Raw genomic sequence first — 23,768 nt, forward strand, 5'->3', positions numbered from 1 at the left:
TCAGTAGAAACAGAGAAAATACTATTAAAAAAGCTTCAAAAAAAGATCATTAATATTTTCAGTGAGTTAAGAAAATATATTGCAATCTTGAAACAAGAAAAGGATATTATAAAATGGAATATTCTGGGAACAAAAAGGTCTCTTAGAAATTAATAATATTAAAAATTTTAAATTTCAATAGAATAGGTGAAACACAAAGTTGAGAAAATGTCCCTTAATGATGAGCTAAAGGAAAAAATAATTAGAATATAAGAGAGAAAAGATAAGAAAATTAGAAGAGCAATCCAGGAGGTCCAACATTTACATAATAGAAGATCCAAAAAGAAAAGAAAAAGTGAAGGGAGGAACTCATAACAAAATAATTTAAGATACTTTCCTGGAACAGAAGGACATATGCACATTAAAAGAGCTTGACCTCATTAGTCACCAGTCAGGAGGGAAATACAAAACAAAATGACAGGAAGAAACTATTATACACCTCCTATCACCAAAAAGGCATACAATAACAAGTATTGGAGAGGGTGTGGAAAAATCGGAAACGCCACACACTGCTGGCTACATTGTAAAACGGTGCATGCAATTTGCAACATAGTTTAAGACAATCCCTCAAAAATTTAAAGATCGTCATCAGATGACTCAGCACTCTCATTCCTACATATATACTCAAAAGAATTGAAAACAGGGACTCGAAACAAATGACTATACACAAATGTTCATAGCAGCACTATTCACAGGAGCCAAAAGGCGAAAACAACTGAAATGTACATCAGCTGATGAATGGATAAACAAATGTGATATTATCTTGTTAACCAAGATTTCAGAAATCGAAATCTAATTGAAATAGGCTTTATTTGGGGTGTGTCAGACTACATGTAGGAGACACAAATTCAAGAAACACTTGAATTGTGTTCTGTAGCACTACAAAATGGAGGAAGCTTATAAAGGCAGAAATTGCAAGGCCACAGTTAGCTACCTAAATTGTTTGTCAAGAATTATAATTGGAACAGGCAAGAAGTAAGGGTGCTTGTTAAGCAAGGACCGGTTGGGGTCTGAAGTGGCTGCATAGCTACAAGGGGTGGGGACCTTGAGACTATATAAAGTTGCAGCTGAGGGATGTTGTTCTAAACACAGCTGGTGGTATCATAGGGTTTGATATAGTTCAGAGCAAATTCAAATGCTCAGTGGGGCAGAGATGTGTCTGAAACCAGAACCTCAATGACTGCCTGACACCCTTTTTGTATGCCTGATCTATGATTATGCCATTATAATTTCAATTTGTCATCAATCCACATACCATGGACAATTATTCAGCCACAAAAAAGAATGAAGTACTGATACAGGCTACAACATGAATGAACTTTAAAAGCATTATACTAAGTGAAAGAAACCTGCACAAAAAGTCACATATTAATGATTCCATTTAGATAAAATGTCCAGGCAAATCTATAGAGATATAAAGTATATTAGTGATTGCTAGCAGTTAGAAGGGTAAAGAATTCAGGGTGACTGCTAATGGATATGGGACTTCTGTTTAGGGTGATGAAATTTTCTAAAATTAGGTAGCAGTGATGGTTCCCAAACTCTGAGAATATACTAAAAACCACCGAATTATACACTTTAAAAGAGTGAATTTTGTTATGTGAATTGTTGTATTAAAAAAAAGAGAATGGAAAGACATGAGTTTCCAGATTGAAAAGGTGCACTGAATGAAAACAAAGCTACATCTTGGTCAACTCTTTGCTTCATCATGAAATTTCAAAACACTGGAAATAAAGAGAAGTATTTTAACAGAAACAGTGGAAACTAGACAACAATGGAGCAATTTCATTGAAATTCTAATGAAATTATTTCCAACCAAGAAACCTATATCTAGCCAAAATGTCAATCAAACATAAGTGCAGAATAAAGATATTTTCAGCAATGCAATGTCTCAAATAAAAAAATGTCCCACACACTCTTTCCTAGAAAGCTACTAGAAATTGTATTCACCCCAAAACAAAACAACATGAGATGGAGGAAAAAAGAGCTCCAGCCCAGTAGCGAGGGGAGGGGCACTGCAGGAAACCAGTGACAGGAGATGCACCAGGCAGAGGCTTGGGGAGGTCTTGAATTAATGGTAGAAATGAAAACTGGGCAATTATTAATTTCAGGGAAAACAAAAAAGCAATCACAGTATACTACATGCCTCAGCTATAAACAAGATTTATATTGACATAATAATGTAAATTTTGAATTTCTGATCTAATCAAAATTATAATATGCCTATATTGAGAGGATGGAAGGTTGGGAGGGTGGCAGGATAGGATGTTCACTTGTTTCAAAGCGGAAAAATTTTTTAAAAGACCACTAAATTCCCATTTTTCACTGTAGGAATCAATGGATGATGCCAAAAGGCGAATAATCAAGAAGTGGCAATAAAAGAAAGTCTTATTAAATATTCAGAGGAAAATCCGAAAGAATCAGTTAAAAGAGCTGAAAGTAAAAACTATTTTTCATAACAAACCACAGAATTAACTGACTCTTTGTATGCGTGTGATGTACAACTTGCATAAAAACAACAATCACAGCAACAAAATGAATGATTTAACCCTGGTGTGGGTTTAACTGCCCTTTACCAATGCATAAAGTGCATATTAAACTAAAATATTATGTGATATTAACTGAATGAATTTGAAATAAATAAATGTAAGAAATAATAATAATCATATGAAAGAAGACCATTCATTATAATGGTCATTATAATGATATGCCTTTATCAAATTACTGATTTTGAAAATTGGTGAGAAGTTACAGACACTCCATTTCGTATGATATATAATAATGTATACTTCGCTTAGAGATAAATCTGCTAATGATTTTTTTCTCCAATTACTTCATGGTCTATTCAAACATAATGTGAAGGTAATTGGAATTATTGATCATCTTCATCCTGAACTTGGGCACTTTCATCAGACGGCAACTGTAGTACTTTAGCTGGAACGTTTGTCCAATTTCTCCAAGCTGATCATTACTGTCAGTCTTATTAATGCATCGCTCTCCTGCTTCCACCTGCCCCCTGAAGTATGCACAGTTTTTTTAAGATTATTATTTCCTTAACTAAGGAAACTTGGAAATGATTTTTGTGAGGAAAAACAAACGATTAATACGCGAAATATGTTTTTTCCTTTCTGAAGGAATTCTCTTTTTTTACTACTGTTATCTTCCCTATGACTTCCTTCTACAAATGAAGTCTTTTTTTTCAGTCCATTCTTTTCAAATATCACAGATTATACCAGCTTCACCATTAAACGTCTATAGTTTAAATGATTAAATTTGAAATTAAAGTAAGAAAAATAATTTTTAAAGAAACCATAGGGGCATACTGTATTGTCATAAAAACAGTCTAATCTGTAGTGGAATGTACTCATAAACTGTGTGTCTTCGTAAATAAGCAGGCATTTACTATCACAACAGTTAAAGATCAGACACACTCCCATCTTAAATCATGTGGATTAAAATACTGAACTGTAATCAGGACTTCCGAATAAGGAATGGCAACCATATGAAATAAAACTAGAACACAGAGAAGATAGGTATGATGTAAACAGAAAAAAATACACTAAAATCTCAGCACCCAACAGGACAGTGAACAAACACAGTTTAAAGTGACTAAAGGAGACCATGACTCCCTATTAGATGAGAAAAAGCAATTAGGGAAAAGGATAGAAAAGAAGATAATTGACTTTGTCCTACCAATTAGAGAAATAAGACATTCATAACAGAGCACTGATTGAAAGCTGGCTTGTTTTCTTTTTCATTTCTTTAATTTCTCCTTATGGTTCAAAATTCTTTTATCTTTAGCTGCCTGCACGTTCTGTCATCCACAACGTTTACATCTGTTCACTTGCAGTACTTGGTTCTGCATGGCAACCCACCCCTTCAGAATATAAGATCATAGTATTACACTGCATAACTAGCTCTCCGTATATGAAACTAAAACATACTTGAAAGTCTTCCATAAAGAAAAGTCCATGAGTCAAATCCAGTTTTCCTACTGTTGTCACTAAAACACAAATATATTCCAGTCCATGACATGTGAAGATCTATGACAGCGACTTATAACTCAAATGGCACATGAAGATTATCTAGTCTAAGATCACAGTCCTCCACCAGATTTCAACCTTGTTAAAAGTAAGGGCTATATATTTGTATCCCTAGAGCTTAAGGATAGTCCCTGGCACAGAGAAGACAGTCCACATACGTTGGAGGAAAAAAAAAATGAATGAATTATTAAACGAATGACCGTAACAAGTTGTGTTTCTGCTTCCCAAAATTATGCCAAATGGGATGAGTTTAAATAACAGTGCAAAAACTTGGGCAGTCCTTTGCTATGTAAACTTGGAGCTATCCAGATTCACACTCGACACAGGAGATGATGCAGCTACTGGAAAGGGCATGCATGGAGTACTGAATATCTAAGCCTGAATTTCCTCATCTGCAGAATGGAGGCACCTTATAACCACTTCACGGTTTCAGTTGGCACTATATGACATAACATCTAAATGACATACTTCAATCCCTTGCATAAAGTACAGGTTAGGAACCCTCTCTACAATATTTCTGATGGAAATCCACTTATCCTCTACTGAATGTTCTTAGTGATAAGGTGTTCATTACACAAGGCACTGAATTTAATTTATGAGTAACACAAAACATTTGAACATTCTTCCCAGAATTAAACCAAAACTAGCCTCTCCAGAACTCTCACACTTGGCTTTCTTATCCTCTCTGGAATACTTATGTTACCTTTTCTCTACACTCTTCAGTATGGCTTCAATTCTCCTGAGTAAGTCTTCCTGGCACCTTTACTGGTTCCATGTTGTATCCGTTCACATGCCCTTCCAGGTGCACTCTCCTGTTTGCTTCAGCTCTTTGAGCCAAAGAAATTACTAGTCTTTCTCACATAAACTGTTTTTAAGTTAACTTTCCTCCACCCTGTTTATCCCTTTTTTTTTTGATGTGGACCATTTTTAAAGTCTTTATTGAATTTGTTACAATATTGCTTCTTTTTTTTTTTTATGTATCAGTTTTTTGGCCACAAGGCGTGTGGGATCTTAGCTCCCTGACCAGGGATCGAACCCACACCCCCTGCATTGGAAGGTGAAGTCTTTAACCACTGGACTGCCAGGGAAGTCCCTGCACCCTGTTTTTCTGTATTAGGTTGGGCTGCCTTTTTTTTAAACCAAATACACTGTTTTACTTAGCCCCACAGCAATTCACCTTGTAGGTTCTGCTCATCATTTCACCAGATCTTTTTTCACCCCTGATTCCATCACTCCAAGTGTTAATTATGACTCCCAGCGACAACACATACACAAATAGGTCAAGCACATCATCTCAATGTCTTCATCTGAGTCATTAATAAAAATATCAAATAGGACAAGGTCAAGGACAATGCCCTCCAGCATACAGCGATAGACTTTTCTCCATCCCAGTGTCGATTCATTAATCAATAGGCTTTGGGTGAAGTTGTTCAACCAGCAATAAACTGAAAGAATAATCTTCTAACAACTGAATTTCAATTTTATGTTGATAAGGATCTCATGAGAGTCCCTGCCGCAACCTTTGCTGAAATAAGAACTAACACTGTTTCTTATTAAAAGGGAATGATTAGGGCTTCCCTGGTGGCGCAGTGGTTGAGAGTCCGCCTGCCGATGCAGGCGACGCAGGTTCGTGCCCCGGTCCGCGAAGATCCCACATGCCGTGGAGCGGCTGGGCCCGTGAGCCATGGCCGCTGAGCGTGCACGTCCAGAGCCTGTGCTCCGCAATGGGAGAGGCCACAACACTGACAGGCCCGCGTACCGCACAAAAAAAAAAAAAAAAAAAAAAAAAAAAGGGATTGAATAGACTTGAATGTCTAAAAATCTTTTTTTGCATTTCACTAATGTTCTACAGTAAGCTTACATGTCTACAGATTCAGAGGTGTGTTCCCTACCACCTTTTAAAAACCAGCATTCCTTATATAACCTTCATTCTTGATGATTTCTCAAAGATTATATGCAATGGTTTTCTTTTCACATTCTAGATGTAATTTACCTGGAACTACATAATGAACTCATTGTAGTAGATGTTTATATGAGTGTGGGTTTTTTGGGGGGGGGGGGTTGGGAAGAGCAGGGAATTAAGGAAAGCATGTCCTATATCTGAAATTATTCCCTATTTTGGGAAAATCCCCTGCTTTATGAATTTTGATGGGAGGCAAGACCAAACCGTCATTACAAAAGTCAAAAGGCCAGACACTCACCTTCTCAGGGGCCTGTGCAGTCAAAACATGGGCATGGGACCTAGTGTCAGCTAACCAAACACAACCAACCCTCACTTAGCATTAGGAGCTAACAACCCAAAGAAGCAGGGAGAATGTCGACACCATTTTGACATCATCAGTGGAGGTAATAACATCCAGTCACACAGGGCAGCCACGCCAGTCAAGTAAGAGACAATATATCTGCAGCCAGCAGTCCTGGGGGCAGCAGGATGTGCAGTGGGCAGGTCCACGCATGATATTGGTTCTGGGTCTGGCTCTCCAGCCTCACACTGTTCCTGCCCATTTTTAAAGTCTTCTCAGCAGGTCTGTCAGCCACACGTTAACCTCTTGATAAACTTTTCAGATTAATTCAGCTAAAGAGGATGTCTGTTGCTTGAAATAGAGAACTCTGACTGGTACATTTTTCAGAGCAGCCAGCCACTTTAATTCCTTTGACACAACTAGGTGGTTTCTGACTATCCCATTGTCTGCGGTCTGCTCTACCCGTTATGGAGTAAGATTTGCTCTACATCTTCTGCTTGGAAGAGAATTGTTTTGAGAGAAAAAATAAAGACTACAAAATAGGAGCTAAAGATGGAATATAAATAGAAAAATAAAGAAAAAAAGGTTAAATATGAATTAAGTAGTTCTGCTTTCCCTAGGTTGTTCGCAATAAGTAGTAAAACTATTAAGAGTCTCTTGCCCTTCCTGCTTCAAATGTCACTCATTCACTCATATAAAACTTACTGGCTAAGCACCTACTATGTGCCAGACACTCTGCTAGGCATTGGAGAGGCAGCCTCTGCTCTTGTGAAACCTCAGTCTATCTAGCTCAGAGTCTCAGGTGAAATAGTTTTATCTGGTTTCATAAATAATCTCCTTTCTTACAGGTACTTCCTTCTCAGTATCCTCTGTTGGTGTTCCTCATCACTTTACAGTGCCTTAATGTTATGCTGAATGTTGAAGTGTCCCAGTGTTCAGTCCATGAAACTCTCTTCCATTTCTATGTCCATTTGCTCATACAGTGTTTTAATTATTGATTGCTGGACAAGAAACTAACCCAAAACTTCGTGGCTTGAAACAACCACCGTTATATTATCTCTGACAATTCTTGGGTCGAAAATTCAGAAAAGGCATAGCAGAGGACAATCCATCTTGGCTCCATGTGACATCTGTGAGACTGGAATCTGCCCCTTACCCCCACCCAAGAAGCCTTCTTCAGTCACATGTCTGGCACTAGCCTGGAGGGGCAAATGGCTTGGCTGGGGTCCTATGTCTCAGGCCTAACTAACTTCACACTGTCTTCTGGGTTCTCAGTTCTCCTCCATGTAATCCAGGGCCTCTCCCCATGGTCTCTCCAGCAGGACAACTGGAATTCTAACATGGCTGATCAGGATGCTCAAGAGTGCAAAACAGAAGCTGTCAGGACCGCAACTGGCAGAGCGTTCCTTCCACCATGCTCTTTTATTGGTTAGAGCAAGTCACAAGTCCAGCCTTAATTAAGGGGCAGGGACTACACAAGGGTGTGAATATCCAAAGGCATGGTTCATTTAGCGCCACCAAGGTAACAATGACCACACCTGGTGATCTCATCTAATCCCCTTGTTAAATATTATCTATGACCCAGACAACTTCCAAATCTCTACGTTGGACCTCTCTCCTAAATCCCAGACCCATATGTCTAACTGCCTTGTGACATCTTCACTTGCATATATAATAGGCATCTCAAAGTTAACCCCTTCAAGGCTGAGTTGCATCTTCCTGCAGTCTGCTTCATCTCTCCTCACAGTAGCTCCACTGTTACAGTTGTTTCAGCCAAAACAACTTGGGATCATCCCTGACTCTCCTTCATTTCTCAAATGCCACATCAAATGCTATCAGCTCAACCTTAGAAATACATCTAGAATCCAACCACTTCTCACAACCTCCACTGCTGACATCATCCCACGCTTAGACAGCTGTGACAGCCTCCTAACTGGTCTCTGTTTCAGAACTTGCCCATCTTCAATCTATTCTTGAGAAAGCAGCGAGAGAGATTCAATTAAAATATAAGCCAGATCAGATCATTTCTCTGTTCAGCATCCTTTAGTGGTTTCCCATCTCATTCTGAGCAAAAGAAAAGTTCATCAAAATAAAACTTTACAAGTCCCGACACAATCTGGACCCCATTGTGTCTTGGATTTTGTCTCCTCCTCCTGTCCTCCTTGCCTGCTCCATTCCAGCACAGAAGCCCCGCTGCTCCTCACATAAGTCTTCTGTCTGGAATGTTCTTGCCTTGAATATATGTCTTCCTGCTACACCTCCCTCAGATTGTTACCTAAACACCTTCTCAGCGAGGCCTTCCCTGATCACTGTCATTTAAAGTTGTACGTGCATGCACGTGTGCACATATATCATATCTCATAGGAAAGCAGAAAACTTTTCAATTGCCTCAGGATACTTTAATCTGGAAACCAGAATACTGATGGAGAGCTACAGTTTTTGAGAACAGATGTGGTATAAAATCATGCAAATTAAAGCATTCTTTGTAGATTTAGAAATCAAAATGTATGAGGCATAGAAACCAAATAATTAGGTAAATTGTGTGGCACGGTGAAAAGACAGAACATAACTTTCAGCTGCCAGTCCCATATCCAGCATCACACATACCTCAGGCCATCAAATAGAACTATGAAGATGGTTAACACCAGCAGGCTGCAGAGTGAAATGGAGTAATGAGGAATTTTAGGCACAGCAGACTTGGGCTAAAGTCTTATCTTTACCTTTTTAACTTAACCAAATGATTTAGTAAATCTTAATTTCTCTAAGCATTCTTTTTCCTCATCGAGTATAAAAAAACTGGATAACAAAAACACTTGCCTTATGTACTTCATAGGGCTAAAGATGGAATCTAATGGAATAGCATTTATGAGAGAGTGCTCTGTAGAATGTAAAACACTATAAAAACATATTATGTGAAAAAAAAGAAGAAAAATACCTTATGTGATTTTTGGTGATTCATAAATCCCTTCATATGACTTTTGGTGACACAGTTTTTTTTCATGTGGAATATAGATTTTTGTATTACATAACGGTGCACATTAGCTTGGAATATTTCACAGTAGAAGAAATAAAATTATTGCTCCAAATAATCATGATCAGTTATAAGTTTGTTGCTTTTCTTCTTGTATTTATATGTTATTAAATATGTAATTACATATTTAAATATGTAATGAAAAATGTAATGTATTATTAAATATGTAATGAAAAATGCTGCTATACACACTTTGCTCTCATGCCATTTAAAACAGAACAGAAGGGTTATGCACTTTAACTAATGTAATATATATTTACATAATCATGTTTACTATTAATATTCTTATTTCCACTTACAGAATCTGTTTTAGATATTTCAGCATGGTGTTAAGCAGGGTAATGTGGCACTTATTAGTCTTTGGCAAAAAATAAAAACTAAATTGCTTAACTTTTTGTTTAAGTAGAAAAAAATTTTGCTAGCATTTTCACATTTTTTATATTTCTCTTCCATGTCTCAAACCCAGGCAGGAAAAAAAGATGACTATAATAATATTTTAGACCATTATGAAACCACATACCTTTTCAAGCTAATAGAGCCACTGCTTGGATAAAGATACTCCTTCACATTTGACAACAACTGGAGAAAGGAAGTACCCAAAAGAGCACCCATCACGAGGGCCCGAAGGTTACACCAATGAGCCATGAGCAGCTTGGGGGCACATTTCCCAGTGTGTGTCAGCCTTGCAGCTTGCAGACCACTATATCTACACATTTGGAAAGTGTGTAAGAAACTACATTTCAGATGTTTCAGGAGTTTTACCCAGTACTTAAGAGATAGCCTACACAAACAATATCCTATTATACACTGAATCACTTTAATAGTGACCTCCAAAGTCATTTCCTCGAATATTCTTTCACATCAATAACTTCTCATCACTTATTTCATTATTCTGGCCCTCAGAAGGCTTTTATGTAATCTAAAATGTCATTCATGGCAATAATATAAAGCAGCCAGGCTCAGAGTTCTCTTTTAAAGCAAAAAAACAGAAATATATTTATACAGTGTATACACTATCATGAATAAGAATCTCTTACATTGTGGAACCCAAATTACATAGGTACCTCAAAAAATGCTTGAATACTTAATTAATTCTAACGTCCAAAGGAAAAATTCAATAGTACCTAATGTATCTTAAATTATGTTACTTTTCCTGCATATCTAGGGTTTTCATGAGTATGAGGTATGAATTTTCCTATACTGTTTAACATACTCAGTCCCCTCCCTCAAAAAATATGCTGTTAATTACATGGAACTACAAAATCAACATTTTTTAGAAAATAACTTTGACGTTAACAATTTTTAAATATGGCAATAACATCATTAAGTTTGGGAAACTGTAGATTAAAATGTTTGATACTGATTTTAGGGCTTGCTAAATAACAAGATTCTGTGTGTGTGTGTGTGTGTGTGTGTGTGTGTGTGTGTATTTAAGTAGATCCCAGTGAAATAAATGGGGCAACACTCTAACTTACAAGTTTCCTTTATGGAAACTTAAAACATTTCATAATTAAAATAAAATTTTAAGTGGCTGGGTTTTCAACCAGTCTACAAAACTTATTCAACCTATAGAGCAGTTTAACTGTATTTAGGATTTAAATACAGTTACATCTTAAGTGCAGAATAGGGAAGGTTGTGGAAAGAAAAAAGAAAGTTTCCTTCCCCCCTTCTGACCAAAAGCTCAACCTAAGTAAAGCTGAACATAAACAGGAGACACAATATTGCAATTAGGATTCAAAGTAAGATGAATCTGAGTCTATCTTTCATGCCACAAGACCCTAAAAAGCACTTCATCTCCCAAATCCTTAGGTTTGTCCTTTGTAGGGTGGTGACAGTCACAGATCCATAAGACTGTTGAGAACATCAAAAGTGAAAATGAATGCAAAACCCCCAGCACAGTGCCCAGCATAAAACTCAATACATTTTAGTTGTTGGTTTTTAGTATTGTGGTCATACTTGTCTTAAACATTATTTCAGCTCCCTTTCTGATCCCTCACTCATCATCTCAAATCCACAAGTGCCCTCCTGTTTCCTACCCTGTGCCCCTCCACTAGATCTGCTCTAATTCCCATGGCATGTCATGCTTTGAAACTTCTATCACCTTCCCACTGCTGTGAAACATGCAAGAAAAGAGTAGAATTTATTTCTGCTAGATATTGTGAGGAAAACAATCTGATTAAATTAATCCATTAAAGTATGTAAGAATCTTAATTTTCCTTGAGATATTGGCATATGTGGGGGAAAAAAAGGCAAGCAATGAAAAAGCAGTGTAAGAAAAGAGAAACTTTAGGAAATATTCAGGGAAGTTATTTTTGTACTGGGCAATAGCCACAGAGGCAGGTTAATACTGTCAGGGAGTCTACACCTTCCCCACTCTAACTGGGAAGACTCTGAAAGGAATTTCTACAGCATAGAGCTCCCCTGCTCCCGCCTCCCCAACTCTGATTTCAGAGACTCACTGGACCATTTTACTTAAAATAAGCCAAACAGGGGCTTCCCTGGTGGCGCAGTGGTTGAGAGTCCGCCTGCTGATGCAAGGGACACGGGTTCATGCCCCGGTCTGGGAAGATCCCACATGCCGCGGAGCGGCTGGGCCTGTGAACCGTGGCCGCTGAGCCTGCGCGTCCGCAGCCTGTGCTCTGCAACGGGAGAGGCCACAGCAGTGAGAGGCCCACGTACTGCAAAAAAAAAAAAAAAAAAAGCCAAACAAACAAGTGGTAGCAACAAAAAGCACTTCACTAGAGAGAGCAAAAGGATAGGAGATGAAGTAAATAGAAAAAGACAAAGGCGGGGATGAGAAAGGCAAAGAAATACTGGAAAAGTAAAGAAATAAAGGTGGAGTGGAGAAAGGAAGAAGAGGCAAGGCAGGGCAATCATAAGTCATGAATGACACCAGTGTGCCTCATTCTCTAAAAGAGAACAGGTTAAACTACCTGTTTAGCTCCCCCAGAGAAGTTAGGCATGAAATGCCCACAGAGTACTGCATATATGCACCCTATTTTGTGGTTTATTGAAGAGGACCTGGGATGTCTCCAGAAGAATTGGGACCAAGGGGAATTTCACTCACACAAAGAAGAATAATTTTAAAAGTCAGTCTTAATCAGTTGACAAATACTGCAGGACAGTGAATTTCTTTCCTTTTATGTGGTAACTTCCACAGAATATAAAATGATCAAATGACATCTGCTCTGATATGCACATTTTTAGCTTCATAAATATATTTAATTTTCTTTTAAGATTTGAAAGACACATTTTCACATTACTTTTGTTCATTTCTCTATCAATGTTACTGATTTTAGGGGCCAAACTAATTTTTCTTCCTCTCAATTTAATTAACCAGTTTCGAGGGAGGGAACAAGTATATTTTTGAAATCTCTTTTGTCATGTTTTGTGGAAAAGTTAGTCAAGTATACTAAGAGAAATCTGGATTTAACTGAAATATTGCAACTAGACATACTACAAAATACGAAACAAAAATTCCAATTCTAAATCAGCTGAATACATTATTGACCCCCATATCATCAGTTAAACAAAAGAAATTATATTTGCATTGATGTGTGAATCTGCATCCATTCTTGGTAGCATGTAATATATGCAACTGCTTGGCTCTAGCTGTCCTTGTGGCCACATTACCATATTATTCAAATGTATCTATCATTTATATGTAAATAGACAAGATGAATGGCTTCTTCATAAGACAACAATTTTCAAATGACAAACAGACATAGGCAGACATTAGCAAGATAAAAATGTTGTAAATATTCATTCTATTATATATTTTTAAGGAAAAATGGACACTATTTCAAATGTTTTAAAAAGTAGGGTGGTAATTACAAAATGGGATCTTAATACATTCACAATACCAACAGCTATTCTTCTCAATAAAGGTCTCTACCAATGTCATTTGTATCTTGTAAATTACATGTTCTCAGATCCATCTGTGAAAATTGGGATGTTAATTATCATGGTTACATTTCATGGTTCCACAGTTAAATGCTGAAGTGGTGCTACACAAATACCATATGTTTTTCTAAGAGAAACGGAGAAAGATTAATTATGAGTTCAAGTCTAAGTCTCAACACAATAAGATCATTACATTGTGTGCTACGCAAATTGGAAGTTTTAATTAATAGCTGAAATACTAATGGAGGGGAAAAACTATGCAGTCTAAATTGTAAGTATCAGGCTTTTCTCCCCAAAAATCATCCAAATAAGGATGCTTTTGAGAAACCAAGTTATAAATCCAAAGAAAAAAAATTTTTGTTGTCTGTGAACTTCCTTGATGGAGTGATCACCATCATGTTGTTTAATCCTATTTGATAAACCTAAAAATTACAGTGTATACTAGTAACACATAGGTTATAGACAATATACCTGATGAAAATTCAACTGAACATTTTTTCTGGATTTTTCTTTAAGATACATTATCATTCAAAATGATGCAAAATTACAAGTCTCGTGTACTCAGATAAAATACTCACTTCAGTATAGCTAACTAAGACAAAACTCTATGATAATACTATAAGAATTTTATTCATATTTATAAAACCTGAATTCTCATTTTACTTACCACATATTCAAACACAAGTGTCAGCGTCTCCTTGGTGTGGATGATGTCATGAAGCAGCACTATGTTAGCATGTTTCAGTCCTTTTAACAGAGAAGCTGTAAAATAAAGTGGACATAGAGACAATTTATCATGGGTAACAAGCAACTGATTTGTTTCATTATCATTTTGGTACATCATCAGATGAAATATACCTATTTTCCAAGCCAATAACAATTCAGAATCAAGGGCAGAGGAACAAGGTTTTCATTTAGATTAAGTTACCTCAAATTAATTCACCTGTTATTTGTTATTAATCTTTAGTTAGATTCCATTATGGTCAGAGAACATACTTGGTTTGATTTCAATTGTTTTAAATTTGGGTTTGTTTAGTTACCTAGCATATGGTTTATCTCCATATGTATGAAAGATATATTCTGTTGATATTGGATGGAGAGTTCTATAAGTGTCGATTAGAGCCTGTTGGTTGCTGGTATCATTGAATTCTTCTACAGTATGTATTTGCTGATTTTTCTGAATAGTGGTTCTATCAATGACTGAGAGAGGGACGTTGACACCCCCAACTGCAACTGGCAATCTGTCAATTTCTTATTTGAGTTCTGCCAGTTTTTGCTTTGTGTGCTTTGAAGCTCTGTAGTTTACTATATATACATTTAAGATTGTTATGTTTTCTTTGTGAATTGGCCCCTTTTACCAAGATAATAATGCATCTCTTTGTCCCTGGTAATTTTCTTTACTCTGAAGTGTTTTGTCTGATATTAACACAGCCACTCCAGCTTGACTCTGATTAGTGTTCATATGATATATCTTTTTATATTTTTTTTCTTTTGGCCTACACCAATGGCCATTCAGGTAGAATACTCAAAGAACAGAAGCTTCCTCTATCATTGTTAATTATTTTAGTAGCACCGTGTCTTCGATTTTGGTTTTTGGTATACAACCTGAAGAGAAAAAAGAAACACAAAACACATTTTTGTGTGTGTGTTCTGTCAGGAACTTGTAACTGCTCATTTATTCATCAAATATTTATTGAGAACCTAGTTAAAAGCACAGGTGGCCCTGGACAAACCTCGAACTCTTGATAATAATACTGCAAGACCACCTCTTTAAAAAGAGATTTATAACACAAAGCATGAACCCTGCTGTAAACTCTGGACTTTGGGTGATAATCACGTGTCAAGGTAGGATCATCGCTTGTAACAGATGTACCACTCTGATGACACATGTTGATAGTAGAGGAGGATTGGGGTGGAGGGTAGGGAAGGGAGTATATGAAAACTCTCTGTACTTTCCACTCCATTTTGCTGTGAACATTAAAACTGCTCTAAAAACTTAAGTCTATTTTAAAAAGTAAAAAGATATAGCTATGTTTTAACATACTCAAAGAAAAAGCAAGTTTAGATTGTTTAATATTTTACTGAAATAAAATGGTATTTTAGATATGGAATAATCATGTAAAGAGGCTATACTGGGCAGTCCCCAGAGAAGGCAGAGACAAAGCCTGTAGACTGTTACATTCTCATATGACCCCAATTAATGTGAGCTCCTGTTTTTAGAGTTATTATTGCTATGAATTTCCACTGTCTTCACCAGGTAAACCTATTTCAGGACAATATAATATATCTTTAATCCAAAGATGAACTTCAACAAACACTTAATTGATCCAGAGAAGGCCATTCAGACTGAGAATACTTGGTGTGGCTGGTTCCAACACCAGAAGACAACAAGAAGTGTGTTTCCTCTGAAACTGAATCAGCAGCATCAGCGTGTCGTCCAAAGCCAGAGAGGTCTAAGCTAACTATCATGGGGAGGCCCTCTCTTCCGCCTCACATATATCTGCCGTGGGCAAGTTAGTTTTACACACTAAAAACCTTATAGTAAAAATATCTACAAATTTATTTTATCTGAGCTTTGTAAATTAGCACTCATGAGAAAATAATTACTAAAAATAACAATAACAATAAAATCACAGCACACAAACTTCGAAGAAACAACCACTACATAGACGTACGATAGCGTTTAGTACCGTTAATTCCAATAATTTACAATCTTCCTTCTTTTAATTATTCAAATATTTAATATTTTCATTATTCAACCGTCAGCCTCAAACAAGTAAAGCTTTATTACATAGCTAATCCCCAGGCATTAATCATTAATCCGTTGGGGAACCAACTGCACATGTGCTCAAGTTTTAAAAGGGACACTTGGACCTACGCTAGTCTTCTGAGGCAGACTCATCCTCAAAGATCAAGATTGCAAACCACAACAGGGTATTTGGAAGTGATGGTCAGGTACAGTACTTCACACCTAGCCTGTGCACGAATATGCATAAATGAAATGAATAAAGGACCTAATGAATATTATGTTTATGAAAGGAACCTAGCTTTGTGAGGCAAGTTTTGGAAAGATATAGTATCTTTTGTAATCCTGTCTGATTTCATTTTTCAAGTTATCCCTTCAGTTTGTCAAATTCAGTGATGATACTTATCAGCAACAACTCCAAAAAGGTACTGAAGCTTACAATTCTTTGAATATCCCATCCCCAGAGAATCGTTTGTTGTTGCTTTTTTTTTTTTTTTTTTTTTACTTTTCTCCCATTGCTGCCTTTCCTCTCTTACCATTTAGACCTAAACTGTTTCTCAAAGTAACATCTTCACATCCATCATTTCCCATTGTGTTTTCCCTACAATTTCAGTAAAATCAATTCTCTGCCATTATTTATCCAGGGGAAAAAATACATCTTCCTGATGATGACCAATATTATAGCAAAAAAGTCATGTCATTTTTTACATCACATTTTGTGTGTGTGTGTGTGTGTGTGGTACGTGGGCCTCTCGCTGTTGTGGCCTCTCCCGTTGCGGAGCACAGGCTCCAGACGCGCAGGCTCGGCGGCCATGGCTCACGGGCCCAGCCGCTCCGCAGCATGTGGGATCTTCCCAGACCGGGTCACGAACCCGTGTCCCCTGCATCGGCAGGCGGACTCCCAACCACTGCGCCACCAGGGAAGCCCTACATTACATTTTTGACCATTTCTACATGAAGACTCAAAGCCTCCACATTTCGTTCTATTAACTCTCAATTATTACAGATTTTAGATTTCTAACTATATTTACATACACTGCTAAAACCACACTATCAGTCAAATAACTACCAAGAACTGTATTTGAAAATAAGCGCTTTTTCTTTTGAGATTAACATAACAAATTTGTATTTGGAAAAGGCTAAAGCCACTAATTTCAAAGCTGATGGCAGAAAAATGACATTGAAGGACAGAAAACCAACCACAATATCTACCAACATGAGGGTAGGTGACAGACCTGACTAACTTGGAGGCTGCCAAGGCAACAGCCGCTGCTCCAAGCCAGGTGCGAGATACTATCACTCCTGCTGTTACCAAGGCAAGTGAGTCTCCTCGGCTGCCAAGTCGGTCCAGCGATTAACACCTACAAGTCCTAGAGCCAGTATGTCTCCCTTTTCAAGACAAGCACTGTCAAAATACTACTCCATGTCATCCTAATAATATCTCAAATATACCACGTTATTTTCTCATCGTTTACATACAAAACAAATCCTGTAACACTGGCGTTAGTAATTCTAGCACGCTTCGTTTCCCCACAAGTTTTAAGCAAACATATGGCAAACATTTTAAATTCATTTCACCAGTGAGGCTTGAAAAGGTACAAACGTACACGACATAAAAGAATTGTAATTAACGGTGAGGGTAAAAATGCTAACAATAATTCTGGGGCTGTGATGTCGAAATACAGAAACAGAAAAACACTTGCTCATAAAGATAACTGCCTTTGACAAAGTCCCAGTAGGACAGGCGGACAAAGGGAGTCCTCCCTTAGTGCAGTAGCAGGATTCAGACACCCACTGTCTGAAGGCATATAGAAACCCTGATCTCCCACTTTCAGAATAAACATCCCAGGTTTCCACTCTGAGGTGGAAGAGTTAAATTTCTTCTAAATGCTAATCTCATCATGATTAAAATAAAACCCTTCTTTACTATTTCCAACAGTCTTGTAGGTCATTATTTGACATCCTACTACCAGGAAAGGAGAGATCACAAGTAATCACAACCCATCCTTGCTCACTCTCCCCTTAGCCTCTGGGAAGAACTAGTGCATTCACGTTTTCCTCTCATCATTTTTATGTTTTCTTTTTCAGTGGGGTAAAAGGGGCTGCTGAGGGGCTGCTACTTGATTTTTCTAGAAGACAAAGATTACTACCTATTAAACCCAAGAAGCCAACTGTATTTCAAGCTACAACCACAACAGACATAAACCTTTCCTTGAAGTCCACAGCTAGATAGCTCTAAGGCTGCTGAAATTCACTTTATACTAGAAATAATAGTATACTTTCTTTTTTAAATTGAAGTATAGTTAATTTACGATGTTGTGTTAGTTTCAAGTGTACAGTGAAGTGATTCAGTTATACATATATGTGTGTGTTATACATTCTTTTTCATATTCTTTTCCATTATAAGTTATTACAAGATATTGAGTATAGCTTCCTGTGCTATACAGTAGGTCCTTGTTGTTTATCTATCAATATAATATATAGTAGTGTGTATATGTTAATACCAAACTCCAAATGTATCTTTTTCCTTATTTCAATAAGTTCTACTTCTCACTTACTTGCTAGTGGATTCTGAATATTTTCATAGTGAAAATATTCTGAATGGGAAATACAAGGGTGAACAACAACAACAAAATACACAGAGAAAGACAAAAGTGCTTGTTTAACTGTGTCTGTGATGAGGAGGTGATCTAGACAGAGAAAGGCACTCGTGCCTGCCCTGAAAACTAATACGAAGCTCCAGGTTAACTTATGCATGGTTCCAGAAGGTATGTTGCCCACTGTGGCTACATACTAGGAGAAATGCTGTAGTTCTACACAGTTCTGGACCTTCCCCTAAATGAGATCTGACCTGATACACACACACACACACACACACACACACACACACACACACACACACAACCATAAACTAATAAATGAAAAGGTAAGAGAATCAGGTTAAAAAATGGAATTGTATCTTTGACTCCATTTTTACTTTTTATACTTTTACATACATACATACAAAAGAGTCAACTCTTTGTTATGGGGAAAGAGGTCACAGCTAATCCAAAACACAAGGTTAAAACACATGTGATGTCGAATAAACTTAACTTAGCTAAAATCACATGAAGGATTTAGAGACATGTTTTTTGTTCACCACATGCTATCCAAATGTGGAAAGATAATACAAAAGGTCAGGAATACTTTATACATATCACATAACTTGTTTTCTATCCACCACAAAGTCTACTGTTTTTACCTGCTCCGTAGCTGAGGTTTTCTATTTGAGGATGGACAGAACTTCAGTCCCACTGCATATCCCCCCTGCTCTGCTCCCCTCCTAATTTCCCCATCACAGACCTGAAAAGTGGTATTGGAATTACAGCCTCAGCCAGCCACTCTGCCATCACTCCCTGTGCATCCACCACTTGACTACTGGCAAAGAGCAGTCAGCTGGGGGCTATTTCCATGTTGCAGCCTCATAGGACCACACTGACAGCTTGCTAAATCACTCTGAGAACAGGTTCCTCTAACAGTATAGCTTAACCACGTGAAACTGCCAATATTTGACATCTTTGACCTAACTAACACAGAAATTTCGAGTGGTTCAACCTAATAGAGTTTACCCGGTTCAAAGCAATTTTAAATTCTTCACAAATGCATGGTTACTCTTCCCACTGTTAATATTCAATTATTATTCATTTAATTATTAATATTCAATTAATCAGCCAAGAATTGACTCTGAATAGAAAGAAAAAAAAAAAAGGAAGAATCTGTTCATCAAACTATGGTTATAGATGAGGGGAGGGATATAGAAACAATTTAATTTTTTATGAGTACCTTTCTATATCATTTGAATTGTTTATGATAAAGATATATTCCTTTTATAATAAAAGAGATACCTGGAAAAGTTCTTTATTAGAGTGGATTGGCTAAAGAGAACTGAAATAACACTATAAAAGGTACACTGATGTTTACACAATTAATGTGCAGCTACAATAATGAATCATTATAACTACAGTGTGATCCTTCACCACTAATTCCTCTTCATGAAGGTATTGGTGCAAATCCTTGCATTATAAGGGTCTATTTTCCTGTTCTGGAACGTGACACGCCCTGTGTCAGCCTCTAATTTGCACTCATGTCACACATTAATCAAAAATGTTGAAACTGGGGGTTTCCCTGGTGGCGCAGTGGTTGAGAGTCCGTCTGCCGATGCAGGGGACACGGGTTCGTGCCCCGGTCCGGGAAGATCCCACATGCCGCGGAGAGGCTGGGCCCGTGAGCCATGGCCGCTGAGCCTGCACGTCCGGAGCCTGTGCTCCGCAACGGGAGAGGCCACAACAGTGAGAGGCCCGCGTACCACAAAAAAAAAAAAAAAAAAAAATGTTGAAACCATTTCTCGTCTAAATGGTTACTTCCCCGCATTAAGATTAATTTACTCGTTGCAAAGATTCCTAGTTTTGTCTCCAATTACTCCCAGTTGAACCTGTAAATGAGCCACCAGCTGCCTTTCCGTGCTCTAGCTAATCTTGTTCCGATTTGACAGTGGAAAGATCCACACATATGTAGGCAGTACATGAATGCGAGATGTGGTTCTTCTCAAGTGTAAACATCTCACTAATAACTTCAGCAGAAACACATCTTGCCAAGCAACAGGGCTGGCGATAGTGGTAGTTATGCTCCATGGACTGTCTTTAGGCAGGAAAGAGACCATTTAGGCGCCGAGGGTTCCTGGAAGACTTGACAACACAAGAGTTTTTTTTTGTCTGGCTGTAAAAACTAGGCTGAAAAGCTGTTAGGCAATTTACTTTATTTGAACTATTTTACACTTTGTTACAGTGGGTTACATGTACAGTCAGTAAGAATACTACAAAGTACGCAATAATTAAAAAAAAAGATAATGTGGTTTGGCACCAAGCCCCTTATGTCTTCTGGTGAAGAAGAATAAACATTTGTATCATAATAGTTATCTCTGTTTGACTAGACTTAAACAACCTCTCCTTACATGAAACTATGTGAATAGCTATTATTGTATTCTTTTTCTTTTTAAAGACACCAATTGTACTTGAACATTTGTTACTTTTTTTTTTTTAATTAATTAATTTATTTATTTTTGGCTGTGTTGGGTCTTCATTTCTGTGCGAGGGCTTTCTCTAGTTGTGGTGAGCGGGGGCCACTTTCATCACGGTGTGTGGGCCTCTCACTGTTGCGGCCTCTCTTGTTGTGGAGCACAGGCCCCAGACGCCCAGGCTCAGTAGTTGTGGCTCACGCGCCTAGTTGCTCTGCGGCATGTGGGATCTTCCCGGACCAGGGCTCGAACCCGTGTCCCCTGCATTAGCAGGCAGATTCTCAACCACTGCGCCACCAGGGAAGCCCATATTCTTTTACAAAAATAAGATAAGTTGAAAATCAGAAAATATATTCCTTGCCATGGCTGCAAGTCCCAGTGCCTAAGGGCCTGACCTTGAGAGACACCAGTCAGTCACTATCAGGCTCCTCCACAGAGCAGGGCAATTTTGCAGACACAGGAGGTTCCACCCCCTCCACCTCACAGCCACAGCCACAGGCCCGCCACGAGGTGCTTCTCAAAGTGTGGTCCTTCAACCACCCACATCAAAGTCAACTGAGGCGCCTGATATCAATGCCAATGCATCACGTCCTATCCCAAACCTACCAAAGCCAAATCGATGGGGGTGGGGCCCAAGAATCATCCAACAAATACTTAATATCTCCCATGTGCCAATCACTAAGCACAGGAGAAACACAGACAACACTTTTGTTCCCATGAAACTTATATGCTGTATTTCCACAAAGCTTTCTATTCAATCCTTCCGTATTCTAAAGTTTAAAAATCACTGCTATGTTATGGTTTTGTTATATAGGAATGGGTAACATACTTACGGAGTGAGTGTGTGTGTCTGTTTATGCACTCAGTTACACTGCAATTTACTCACTGTTCCACAAGCAAATCAATAGAAACAACCATTCAATCAATCATTTCATTTACCTAGTATCTACTTCTGTCTGTCTCTGTCTCTGTGTGTGTCTCTCTCTCTCTCACACACACACATGCACACAGCCAGTGAGATAGATTCCACTGAAAAATATAAACTCTTGGGCTAGAAGACAGAATTCTTTATTCTGAAAATTTGATGGTATTTGATGTGTGCGTATTTTCTCCTGCATTTCAAAAACCCCCAAACTGTGAGCTCATATTTGCAACATGAATAAAATGTTAAGGTCATGGTAATAAGACCTTTTCAATCCCACAAAAATTTCTAATATCTGTGAAAGAGTAAAGTTTTATGTAAAATGTCTGCAATACATACTGCCTCAGAACCAGTGCTTTGATAAACAGATACAATCAGCAGGTCTAGAGATACTGTAAACAGATTATGAGCAAAGAAGGAAGAGAAGTGAAGACTAAAGAATGAATATGAATCTTGGTTGGGGTTAATTCCTACCCTTGAATATCCCCTGACTTGAAATTTCAAACATAATACCACTTCATTTGACTGAATAACAAAGTCAAAGCTATAAAAATGACAAATGAGAGCATAACTCAGTGGAAAGTGCACAGCCCCAGAGCACCATGTTTCTCACAGAATTAGTTCACCTTCAGGCAGTCACGTCACCTTCACTTCTACCTCCCCAGGACAGAACTGAGCCAGCTGTCCCTAGGCCTGGACGAAGCCTTGAATTCCTTCATGAGGCCTGTGATCCATGGTGGCCCAGGCGGGAACCCAAGTTCAACTCAGCAAAGTGAGCTCTGCCACTTCTGGGAAGGTCGCTAACACAACGAGTCCCAGATTGCTTCCCTCCCACCAGTGCATCCTCCTGCTCAACATCCGATGATGCTCAGCTGCTAATGACACAACATTTGGCCGGCTCTAGCACCACGTACATGTTCAGGAGTTTTACAAGATACTTAAAAAAAGCAATTAAGGATTCATTCAGGAATTGCCTTCCAACTGCATGGAGGCAGGACTGGCAAACGCCACCTCTGAGAGCTCTCACTGCTCTCTTGTTTCATATAACCTCAGCTATGGCAGCATTTGAAGGAGACTTTTCTATATTTGGAAATACAGGAAAACAAACATACCTATAAAAGGTAGAGTGACATCTTAAGTGTTCAGTATTCAGAATCCTATGATGATGATAATAAAACTGTTTATGCAAAATGGTATTTAATGAGTTTGGGGAGCAGTTCCCAAACTTTTCTGAAAATAAGAACCTTCTAAGTCTCTTCTACACTAGGGAAGTCACTTCAGTACAAAAATAGTAACTTTTAAAATTTTTATTAGTCTCATCTTTTTAAAGTCACTACTTGTCAGAAACTGGCAACATCTTAGAAGTATTAGATTTCATGCAATGTATCACAGTTGCTTAAGATAAAACACTAACCACTGTGATAACTATACAAGTCAAGTAAAAGACAAGTAAGTTGTACATGATATATTTTATGTTTCTAAATTAGCAAGGTAACTTCAGACTGTCACTATAGTTAAAAAAAAAAAAGCCATGCAAGAAAATGACAAAGGGAAAGAAAACTAGTACCATGGTGTCAAATTTTCTAGGAAATTTGTATCTCTGTCTCCACCACCACCAGCCAGAGGAACTCGGGGAAGGGATAATTTGGCCCTGCATTTATCAAGGTAGGCTCAACATTTGAGCCTCAAATGTTGTGACTGTGGAGGGTTTTTGTTAGTGTCTTTTCAAGGTGTACACTTGTGACTGGTACCAACAATAGCTCCTGCTCATACAACCTGCCTTTCCAT

At 37.9% G+C, this 23,768-nt stretch overlaps 1 protein-coding gene across 10 annotated transcripts in view; it reads right to left on the bottom strand.

The window, feature by feature from the left end:
- The window catches only part of CDK14 (cyclin dependent kinase 14), a 591,667-nt gene that overhangs the window by 313,502 nt on the left and 254,397 nt on the right, over positions 1 to 23,768 (bottom strand). For all 10 annotated transcript variants that reach the window (XR_013829689.1, XM_079931296.1, XM_079931294.1 and 7 more), the window contains one exon: positions 13,927 to 14,021. Coding sequence is in view for 9 of the 10 variants with exons in the window: in XM_079931296.1 (XP_079787422.1) it covers positions 13,927 to 14,021 (95 nt within the window). In the remaining variant the exon portion in view is untranslated. The remainder of the gene's footprint in view (positions 1 to 13,926; positions 14,022 to 23,768) is intronic.

The sequence above is a fragment of the Stenella coeruleoalba genome, assembly GCF_951394435.1.
Source record: "Stenella coeruleoalba genome assembly, chromosome: 9".
Classification (NCBI taxonomy): domain Eukaryota; kingdom Metazoa; phylum Chordata; class Mammalia; order Artiodactyla; family Delphinidae; genus Stenella; species Stenella coeruleoalba.